The 12,032-nt window shown below is 38.4% G+C and overlaps 1 protein-coding gene across 1 annotated transcript; it reads left to right on the top strand.

Moving 5' to 3' along the window:
- Positions 1-5: 5 nt before the first annotated feature.
- Positions 6-6,627, top strand: SCRN3 (secernin 3; the record flags this gene model as incomplete). Its single annotated transcript, XM_082001409.1, has 7 exons — positions 6-183; positions 335-516; positions 1,291-1,490; positions 2,181-2,393; positions 4,956-5,118; positions 5,488-5,668; positions 6,472-6,627. The coding sequence occupies exons 1-7, from the start codon at positions 16-18 to the stop codon at positions 6,625-6,627; spliced, it is 1,263 nt and encodes a 420-aa protein (XP_081857535.1). The 5' UTR covers positions 6-15.
- Between the last annotated feature and the right edge of the window lie 5,405 nt (positions 6,628-12,032).

Raw genomic sequence — 12,032 nt, forward strand, 5'->3', positions numbered from 1 at the left:
CCCCGCGCCGCCAGCATGTCCCCCGGGCCGCCGCCCCGCTCCTGCGACACCTTCGTGGCGCTGCCGCCTGCCGCGGCGGGGGGTCGCGTCGTCTTCGGGAAGAACTCGGACCGGCCGGCGGACGAGGTGCAGGAGGTCGTGCACTTCCCGGCCGCCGCGCACCCGCCCGGCGCCGCGCTGGAGGTGAGGCCGCGGGGCACGGCAAAAAAAATAACCCCTTTCGTCCTATTTTCTGGTTATTTTTAGCCCGCGGCCGGGCGGGTTAATCGAGGGGAGCCGCGCGCCAAAGCGGTGGCGTGACAGGTAATCTGTCGTGCGCTCCGACCCCTTGCAGTGCACCTACATCAAAATTGAGCAAGTGGAGCAGACCCACGCCGTGGTCCTGAGCCGCCCCGCCTGGCTCTGGGGGGCAGAGATGGGGGCCAACGAGCACGGGCTGTGCATCGGCAACGAAGCGGTGTGGGGGAGAGAGGAGATCGGCGGCGGCGAAGCCCTTCTCGGCATGGACCTCGTAAGGTTTGCACAGGCTATTTTGGTAAACGGTACCGAATTGAGAATTTAATTTAAAAACATTTGGTTTGAGCTATATGGGGAAATGCGTGCTTTCACTTGCAGAAGACGCGTCCATCTCTTCTGCTGTTCTAGCCATGGTTAAAAGTAAGTATTTCTTGGCACAGGCGTTGGATCTCTGCCAGGAGCTGGGAGCCCGTGAGAGGTATCAAGCACTAGAACAGAGTCTTGTCAAGGAAATAATCAAATTTTTTTCTCTCTACAAAGTTTATACTGAACTGAAACAAGACTCTTAACCAGAGCACAGCTGGACTTCATGAACTAGTGTTTGGGCCTTTTGCTAGGATCTGTTCTCATTTCCCATTTTCCCCATCTTTTACATGCATATTTTTAAGTTTCAGTCTCAGCCATGCATCTCCATGTAAATAACGACAGCTTCTTTTGCCTGCCTTACTGCATGCCAGTGTAACTCTCGTTAACCTGCAGCAGTCGGGCAATTCCTGGTACTGTTTCCCCCCAGTCCAACGGGACTTGGAGGCGTCTCCTTGGAGCTCTGTCCCTGCCTTTCTGTATTTCCATTTGGCTCTTTTTCCCCATGTCAAGGAAATACAGGACCTACTTCAAACAAGCCCTTTAAATGACCTGCTCCTTTTCTCTTACCAGCTCACGCAAGCATCAAGTACATATAGAAACAGCATTCCAATTCAATTTGAATACTCGGACTGAATAGTTGTATGTAAAGTTTATAGTTCCCAAAATAACATCTTCCTTTTGTTTTAGGCTTGGACTCGAGAGAGCAGACACAGCTGAGAAGGCTCTTACCGTCATAGTTGATTTGCTAGAAAAATACGGACAGGGAGGAAACTGTATGGAGAGCCACATGGTATTTACATACTATAACAGTTTTCTCATAGCCGACAGAAAGGAAGCATGGGTGCTGGAGACATCAGGAAAATACTGGGCAGCAGAAAGAGTAGAAGGTATGGATGACGCTCTTCGCTTTAAACATGTCAAAGGCAGTGACAACTAGCAGTCCTCCACTTTTCATTTACCATTTCATTAGGGCATCCAGCTCGCCTCCAGATACGTACATATGCCTGTAAACAACAGGAGTTGCTTCCTAGGGCATCAGTGTGGAGGGGAGAGCAGTTTCAGTCACAGAGGAGCTGAGCCACAGGGGGTGGTTTCAGAGTCAGAGATGACCACTTCTGCACTTGGAAAACAGAGGACAGCAAGCAGGTCAGCATGAGAATGACAGCAGTACATATGGTCTTAAGGATTGGTGGCAATCGATGACAATTTCATTAGGCGACACGGTAACGCTGACAGGATTGGTGCAGTGGGCCCTGAAGTGGCCGATTCCTCCAGTGGACTTAGAAGGACAGGTTATGTCTTTGGAGGTCTAAGAGGAAGAATGTAAAGATGGGAATAATCAGGACAGAACCTGAAATAACAATGTTGGCGATAGAAGTAAATGTGTCAGAATTGAGTGGCAGTGGAATTTCAGTCAGAAGGATTCAGTTAGCCAGGGAGAGAGGGCCAAAAATAAACCACACGACTCAGGGGAAACTCTTCGGTGCACAATTTGCTTTAGTAAGCTAATTGTAAACAAAATACTGAGAAAACGCATTTGATGTATTAAAATTAGTGTTTCCTCACCTTACAAACAGGAGGTGTACGGAATATTTCCAACCAGCTCTCTATCACAACCAAGATTGACAGAGAACATCCAGAATTAAAGGAATATGCCAAAAGCAAGGGCTGGTGGGATGGAGAAAAGGAATTTGATTTCGCTGCCACATATTCTTACATAAATACTGCCAGAATGACCACATCCAGCGGCCGATACTGTGAAGGCTATAAACTTCTGAACAAACACAAAGGTATCTTTTTTTTTTTTTAAGACATGCAAAGCATTTAGTGAGCTACATTAAATCATAAATGATTAGACATCTGATGTGGGCAGTCATGCACATGATTTGGTGAACTAGAACTTACTAGAATAACTTTCTGCCTAAAGGAGAAATGCTGAACTCGAAGTCTTCTGTCCATTTTTGCCCATTTATTGATGAGGAATAATTAAAACAAGGGTCAAATACCAAACACAGCAACAGTAACAGCACTGAGAGGTCACATTATGACCATACCACTAAATAGTCTGTAAGACCTAGCTCTGAAACATTTTGATAGGCTATATATTATCACTCTAAGAAATAAATCAGAGGCTAAAACAGACTCATAGTGGTTTGCAGCTACAAACAGACCATATGAACAGCTTAGTCTGGTACCATTCATATAGGCCTAAGACAACAGCACAGCATTCAGATACATATCCTGCATTTATTTTTGGAGACTGGTTTTTAAATCTTCGTAGTTTCACTATAACTGCTACTATAGCCTTACGTAGTCTAATAAAACACCCTGAGAGCAGAATAAAATAATTTTCTGTACTCTGAGCAGGTGCTCCTAATCACTAACTTACTTATTTTTCAGACCTCTATAGAAAGAAGCTATTACTTCTCTTTTAACTGCATCCACCTGGCAGGCTTTTGCTGCATCTGTATTCACTTGCTCATTTGAAGTAATTAATCTGAACCAAAATTACATTGCATCTCTGTGGTTTTTTATTTATTTGGCTGAGCTCTACCAGACCAGGTTTAGCATTTAGTTAATGTGTCAGAATGAATTACCTTTTGCTGTCCTGCTCTAGTGATCATGTAAATCCTGCATTCATTCTGGGAACCACAGGTTCTGAATACTGAAAGCATTTTCATAATACCTGTATTTAGTTGCATTATAACAATGCTGAGATTCTATCAGCATTTTCATTCTAAATCCCCATTTTCATGCATTTACCTGAGCCTTTTCAAAAATCACACTAGGTGTTCAGGTTATCAGCCTCATATGGTTTTAGTTTGTTTACATTTACTTTAAATAGATGCCCTAACTAAAAGCTATTTGGTTTACAGCATCAGTAAAATCACTGGTTTCTTAATCTACACTTCCCAGCTTTTTCAGTCAGTGGCACTACAGGTATTTTCCAGGCTGCCTACCATGTGAAGATCATTTTTTAGATAAACGTTATTTATATTTCAAAAAACAGGGAATGTATTTCAGGGATACAAAATAATAAAAAAGTCTAGTGGAAAATATGCCATACCTTTCTTCCTGCTGGACAAATTGCCAACTTGCAGTTGACAAACTGACTGTTGCTTCTTTTAATTTCTTTGAATCATCTAGCTTGCCGATTTCTTGAATTCTCTGACTTTCCCAGGCAGCTGTGGGAATACTTGAGTGTTTCCTTGCTGAAATGCAGTGCTGCATGCCTGTCTACAGGCAATTTGAATCGTGTATTAAAAAAAAATAAATATTGGAGAGATCTGAATTAGCAGCAGTGTGATTATTTTGAGAGGAAACAGCAAGGCAGTTTAAAAAAAGAATCTTTATGCAGCTAGAACTCCACTGAGGGAAACACTAAAAGATTAAATGGTAGATGATACCTTCAAGTAAAAAAAAAAAAAAAGTTTTTCTGCCATGAGCATACGCTCAACTGGTATACCAAATTTGAAAAGAAAACTACTGCAAGTGCTGCCTGTTAGAATATTGGATTGCCTAGTGATGGAGTGCCAGTATTTAAGCTTCAGTGTACACTACATGAACACCGATATCATTTGAACACTAGATGCAGAGGCGTACGTGGAAAGGGCTTTGTTTCACCTGAGAGAACCATTTTCATAGAGACTGTGGCACTATACCTCACATAGGTACTCGATTAAGGCTTCTTTACAAATGGATGTACTGTTGTTGTTTTTGTTGATTCTGAGTATAGAACATATTGTTACTCCAGTGCATCCTTTCAATTGTCAACTTAAAGCCTAAGTACTTTGGAAGATCAGATAATTTAAATAAATAAATGAATAAATAGTGACAGTCTTGGCATTTCATTTTCAAAGTTACACACAAAATCCATGCACAGTTGTTGTTATTTTTACATTTCCAAAGCAACCTAGTCGTATTAACTGTGTATAGTACCAATAACTATTACAGTGATTTATCTTAACTTCCACACAGTGCTCAGAAAGTTCAGCCTTTAATCCAAGCTACTAATTTTTATCTGAAAAATTACTGTGTGAACGACCATTTGCTAGCCATCTGTATTTTACCTTTCTGGGAAACATTATGCTGTCATCCTTCCCCCTTTCTAAGTCATAAATATTATAGCTCATTATCACCTACTCTTTGAAATAAATACTTTGGGGAAAACAATATTTTTAAGTGTATTACAGATTAAAGTATGCTGTTAGGATGATTTTTTTTTTCCTGCCAACATGGACAAACTAAAATTGACATTGCCTATTAAGGGAAAAAGTAGGCTGTTGTAGAGAACATGCCATTTAGTTGGTATTGTAAGTAGCCCTGTGTGTAAGTAATTGTATCTTAAATAGGATCTATCACTTCTGAAATAATGATGGAAATTCTTCGTGACAAAGAGAGTGGCATTAATATGGAAGGTGGATTTATGACAACTGGAAGCATGGTGTCTGTGTTGCCTCAGCAGCCTAATCTGCCATGTATTCACTTCTTTACCGGAACTCCAGATCCTGCAAGGTGATGTAGCAGCAAGTAAATAGGATAAAAAGTTGCAAATATCTAAATGAAAAGTGTTGCAGTTTGTCTAATTATATTCCTTTTTGCTTTGCTTTTTTTTTTTCTTTTTTCTATTTTCTCCTGAAAAAGCACAATCAAGAAGTAGGAGGAACATAATGTACATTACGTACATGAATGCTATGTACCGACCTACTTAGTGAAACACTGCTATGACACTGACTTCCACATCAGTTAGGAGATTTTTTTTTAACACTTCTTTCTCAAAATAAGTAATTAAAAGAATGGGGAAAAACTACAGCAACCTACTGACTCAACAATTTTAGCAAAACTGTATTAGTAAAGGATCTCTGTTCTATTTTCTCTTTCTAGGTCTGTATTCAAGCCTTTCATTTTTGTGCCCAATATTACTCAGTTATTGAAAACTAGCTCCCCTACATTTGGTCATAACGATCCAGTTAAGAAGCAACCACGTTTTCAGAATAAGCCAGATCGAAGACATGAGCTCTATAAAAAACATGAAAGTGCTGCTGTAGTTATGGAAACTATCGAGGTACGTTGATTAAATTAGATTTCAATGCAAGCAGGTGGTTTATATAAGCTCCTTGCTCAGATTCTGTTAATGTGATACCATTTAATACCCTTTGATGGATTGTGAAGAACATTGTAGTGCACCAGAAGCCTGTCATCTTGGCATCTGGCAGGCACATGTTTCAAACACTAAAAATTGCAACTAGCACTTTGCTGTACCCTGCTGTACCCCCAGGCCTAGCCCCAGACAAGTATCTACTGCTCATCTTGCAAAGCAGCAGGCCACACGTCCTCCTGCACTAGTCAGATAATGGGGAGATGCTTCAGCAGCCACAGGTGAATACACAGCTCCTGATCAGATTACTTAAAACTCTTCAGGACCCTGGTCTTGGGCAGTAAGGAGGGCATGCCTTTTATCATTGCTTGGTATGGACAGGAAAGGAAACAAGATCACAAAGATAGCGGGACACAAAGGTGAAGCAGGGAGGTAGTTGCTTACTTTTAACAGTAACACCTCTCCTATTTACAGATACACATTCTAAAAAATAAGACATATGCCCACTTAAGTTTTAGTAGCATAAATACCTAGAGCAGCTTTGTTTATTTTCAATCCACCAGCTAAGGATGCAGGGAGATGAAGCGAGTGCTAGCTATTAGGAAAGGTAGCTAAGAAAACCTGTCATGGTGCTAACTTCTGCCAACACCAACTTGTGCCCTAGAAGCTATTACAAGCTTAAAATGAGGACAGTAGAACAGAATGTTGTTAGGGTGAACACTACATATTCTGTACAGTTTTTAGTCAAATATGGATGTTTCTTCTTGCAGGGCAAAGGTAAAGAGATGCTGAAAGAGATACAGGAGTTGGAGAAACAGAAGATAAGTGAAATGGAATCAATCCTGCAAAACGGATGTCTTGACATTAACGAAGTGGTTAACCTTTTTTCACAGTGTGTAGAAGAAGAACTCAAAATATATAGCTAAAACTACTCTTTGAATGTGGTAAAATTCAGTTTTATGATTAACTTTTCTAATGAAGTGGCTATATAGATTACCGCTTATTTTCAATATACCAGTTAGTATGGACAGTTTCAAAGATGTAGATTCATATTCAGGCCAAACAGCTTTTGGTTGTACAAAGCAATGCTGAAAAGGCTCTTAAGAGCTAGGCAGTGGGTTTCTCTGTATGTGGCATAGAGCTGTCACCAGAGATTGATTTTGTCAACAAACAGATGCAATTAGAATGTAATACCTTGACTAAATTGCTGAACAAACCCATCTTTGGATGAAGAACATGAACTCAGATTTGGAGAACTCACTTCTAGTTTACACACATGTAGCTTTTATAGTCAAGATAATCGTAGCAGGATTTTACATTGCCTGAATTAAAATGGCCATGCTGAAGGACTTTCTAAAATGTAGAAGCTATTACTTGCACTGAATAAAAATGAAAGTGATATGCTAGTCAAGTAAGATTGATATTCAGTTGTTTGATAAAATCATTCTAAGATACGTTTTGTAAATGAACCTTCTACTTTATCAGTGTAAAATGAGGCCGAGTTCAGTATTAAAACCAAATCACTGTTACAATTTTACCATTTCTTGTGAAATCTGATTACAAGGAATTCAACAATGCAAGCATCCTGCAAGTTACCACACAATTTTCACTTTCCTGTCTATTTCCCCTACCCTGATACCAAAAAATAAACTTATTTACATGCAGTATGATTATTGTCAAATTAATTCTGCAATACACTTTATAAAAAAAACTTCCCACATGATGTTATGTTCTTGAATTGTTACTTTCTTAAATCGGGCAACTAGAAAGGAAGAGGTTGGGGTACACAAGTATATACATGTACTCAGCAGGACACTTAAAAGGACTTAAAATTTTTTCACTTCATATAAGGCCTTTTAACCATGACTTGTCTTGCCAAAATTATTAGACAATGGAGTTGATTTAATCAAGCTTTCTGCTCTGCCAGGAACTCTTCCTCCCTGATCCTGTTTAAAAGTAATGATCAGTATGTGATGCTACTTTTATCATCTGTGGCAAGGGACAAACTGAGCAAACAACAAAGAAAAAAGATTCTGACTTTACTATATGATCAAGCAGGATAAAAAGTATGACTGGCAAGACAGAAAAAAAAAAAAACCCACCCCAAAAAACCAGCACTCTGCAAACCTTTAGAAGAGAATATGCAACATGAAATGGAGCATTAGAGCTGCAGCAGCAGTATGTGACATGACACAGCATTCCCACAGAGCTGCAGCAGAGTACAGAAGGACCATCCTTTGTTATTTTTTTTTTTTTTTTATATTTAGTCAGTTTCTAAAATCATCTCAGGTGCTAAAGATGGGGCTCCACACATGCAGTTTGCTAATTTTATAAACTATTCCATCACTCCACTGGTAAAAAAAGTAAGTATAGGCAAACAAAAGAAGTACATACACAGTGAAGTTTGCAGAATGAGTAAGAAAATTAAGATCTGGGCAGAATTTGTTCTTCCTGACCCTACAATGAAAGTAGAAGTTAATTTGGGATACTGTGTTCAGATCCACAGCAAGAAACTAACGGCTTGGGAAAGGTTCTCGAACTCTCTAGTTCTAGTGATCCTACGTGTACCAAATGACGGTAGCAAGTAAGATTGAGTAGCAGGTGAGACTGAAAGTAAGTTTGAGTTGACTATGAACCTTTTGAGCGTGTGTTGCCAACAAAATGTCGTAGAGGTTCAGTTGTACAGTGGATGTTCGTGAACTGGAAGGTATATTTAATAAAACGTTGCTGTATTGACCTGTTTTCCTCATGGATGTCTACCTCTGACAATTGTATGTATCTTTATCCTATTTTGGATCAGCAGCAGCTCCCCACTAGTTCTGTGATAGCTTCAAAGCAGCAAAAAATGTCAGGTAATACTGTGCTGGAAACCAAGGTACGAGTCAAGTTTATAGGTAGCATAGCAAAACAAGTGAAATCATTTTATGCTACAATGCAAGCATAGTGAAATTATACAGGAATGAAAGTAGTAAAGGTGGTGGAGCAGGCCTTTAAGTGAAGTTCTTGGCCACTTAATCATGGGGTGGCAATTAACCAGCTTAAGCATATCCATCTGGTTGTAATTTAGGCAGATACAGTCCAACTGTTCCTCAAGTTTCTGCGCTACAGGATACAAAGTAAAACTAATGTGATGTGTGGAGATAGATCAAGTGATGGCCAAGAGAGTACAGGATACTTTGGTACCTTTTTTTCCTGCGATTTCATCTTCCTAGAACACATGCAGTGTAAAAAAAGATAATGAAGATGAGGTCTTCATTAAGGAGGAATAAATAACCCTCCCTCCCACAACCATACATAAAAAAAAAAACCAGAATGTCCTCTAGAGGGCAATCTTTGCATGTATTTAATCTAGAAATACACCTTGCAGCTTATTTTAAAAAGTCTAGAGCTTTATGAAGGATCATTATTAAAAAGGTACTAAAATTGATACCTAGAAAACAAAAAGTTTGTTATCCACCCTGTCCATTATCACAATTATTTTGAGATTAGTGCTAGAAAAAGGATCCAGTGTTTCACTGGCGACTCCCTGCACTGACTTGTTCAGTGGACGTTTTCATGGAACTGTAACTTCCAAGTTAACGGAGACTTATCCGAAACTAATCCACCTTCAAAATAAAAGAATGCATTGCACCACTGACCACATCTTTAAAGCAAAGCTATTTCTAACCACCAAAAATTCACACATCAGTAGATCAACTATTGACATACATCAATTTGACAACTACTCTAAAAATTTGCCAGTGCTACTTGGTGGAAGTCAGACGAAATACTTATTTAACTTTCTAAAGCTATTCAAAGTCTATTCTTAGCTTCCAGAAGTACCCAGTGATTAAGAAATAGATTATCATATCCCACATTTAATTCATAGTTTCTTTAGTCTATTTATTAACCATCATAGACTCATCAAGACTAATGGGTATAATACCAGCAGTCACAATGTTGTAACAGTTAATCTAACAGAATTTGGTGTTAGTTGTCAATTAAAGGTGTTCTCTTCATTAGATTTGTAATAGGGAGCCTACTCTAAGCAGAAATTTTGAGCAATTTCTTACTTAAAACAGGTATGTTGTGTTCAAATCTAGGGAACAGCAGAGCTATTATAAAAAGGGAAGCAAGGGCAGGACTTTGATGAAAATGAGAAAGACAGGAGTGCAAGAACAATGACTATGCAGAAGACTGTAAAACTGACTGCAAGATCAACTTCTTGAACATTTGAAGAATTAAAAAAAATTAAAAATTGTATTTGGTAAGTAGATGATAATGTGAAATGTTCCTAAGTATCTGTTTAGGCTGTTAGACAAAAACTCGTATCTTTCTGTGAACACCCATTAACAAGTCCTCTGCCTACTTAAAAAGCAATAAGGGTGGATTTAAGAAATATCAAATTTGAAACCCAAGAACCACTTTAACAAATCTCTCAGAAAAAATCATTTGACACAAATCTTGACATGCACACATAACCCTCCCACACCTCACATCACAGCTCACAACTCTGAAATCAAGCAACCACTTTATTGACAAGTTACAGTATTTAGAAGCCAGACATACTCATGGCTTCTGCTCTTAAGTCACATGTATCTAATTATTCCAAAATATTTGATGTAGCAGTCTTCAGCAGTTGTAATGGAAATACGCTATTGTTTTCCTTTGTGGCCACAGCCCGATACAAATATCTATTATTTTGTTGCTGGAAAACATTAAAATTTGTCAGTTTGTATAGCATACATATGCAGTAGGATGCAGTTATGTTTCTGTACACATTGCAGATGTGCAATAAGACTGACAGTAAAAGAAATTATTTTTCCAATATAAGTCTTGCATGGAGTTATAGCTACCATAAAACAATTGTTTCTTGAACAGTAGTTTATGCTGCTAAAATCAGTTTTAATTCTTAATAAAAAGTAGATGCATAAGTAGCTATAAAAAAATCTGTGTACTGAAAGAAAATAGAAGGGAAGGACTTTTTTAAAAAAAAAAGGATGAGAGTTATTCATATGCTTGAGCAAATATTTTTTTTTAAATACCTGGGTTCCTTTCCCTCACTTTATAAAATTTCTGTATAGACATATAAATGCTGTTCTTGCAGTTTTAAAAGGGCAGCATAATGGCTATCAGACACAACAGTTTGTCTTTAACCTTTTCAAAATACTGCAGAAGACACACAGATTCTCAGATTGTGTCTTCAGTGCACAGGAATCTGAATGACACTAGAATAAATATTTAAACATCATAAGGGGATACCTGAGGCTTATTAGAAACCTGTGTTAGGCAATCAATACTAAAATTTTAGGATCTTCAGCTACTCTAAACCTGAATTTGAATGTTCAGTTAGGATTCTTTATGCAATAGATTTAAAAGTCATTGTATTTAATTTAGAAAGTTTTATGATTTGATAAGATTTTTCACCTTGACTTGCACAGGTATCCAAGGCTTCTATAACATCTTTGTTTGAGATTGGCACTTCTGAATTAAACTGGAAAGGCTAATTTCAGAAGGTAAAAATCTACTCTTGACAAAGCTGTTACCATCACCATAAGGCAAAACTTCAGAACCAACTGTTTATATGAAATTCCATTATATATTTCCTAATTTGGGGGACTGGTGGGTATTTTTATATGTTTTTAAAATCTGCTAAGTTTGTAGAAAAACATTATTTATTCCACTCAGTACTTCCTCAGCTTTAATCCTCTGACATAGGAAACATCTTCACAACAATTCTACTTTTACAAATGGAGAATTTTTATATTTAAGGGAGAAACAAACCACCTGATCTGAGGTGTAAACAGCTAGGAAAAGTTCCTGGTGTTAGACAAGAGTAGAGTAGTAAGAACTGGGGTATGACAGAAGAAATCTTACTTCTATGAAGTCAGGGGAAAGCCTGACAATAAACAGGAACATGTTTGTCATTTCTAAATGAAATGAAATCACACTAAAATATGAAAACAAGACAGCAACATGAAAAATCTCTCTCATTCATGTTTTTTTCCATTGTGGCACCAGTCACTAAAGCTGCTGTTATAATGCCTCTATAACATGACAGTGACACATATAATTTTGTTATGTGTTTTGCTTAAAATAGAAAAAAATGCTCTAAACCCAGAGCATCTTGTTTTTGTCTAGTTGCATTCTGGCTGGAACACTCTCTAAGTATCATTTGCTGCCATTTCCTTCAAAACAGACACAAGTAAAACCACATCTCTTAGCTTTACAAGAGAGAATAACACAATTCTCCGAGAGCCCTGAGAAAGAAATACTTCCAATTTCAGTGGTGAAGGCAGAGGAGATGGTCACGTTCACCCCTAACTGCCTGTCCTCTGACTACACACTGAGG

The sequence above is a fragment of the Phaethon aethereus genome (genome assembly GCF_964289735.1).
Source record: "Phaethon aethereus genome assembly, chromosome: 6".
Lineage (NCBI taxonomy): Eukaryota > Metazoa > Chordata > Aves > Phaethontiformes > Phaethontidae > Phaethon > Phaethon aethereus.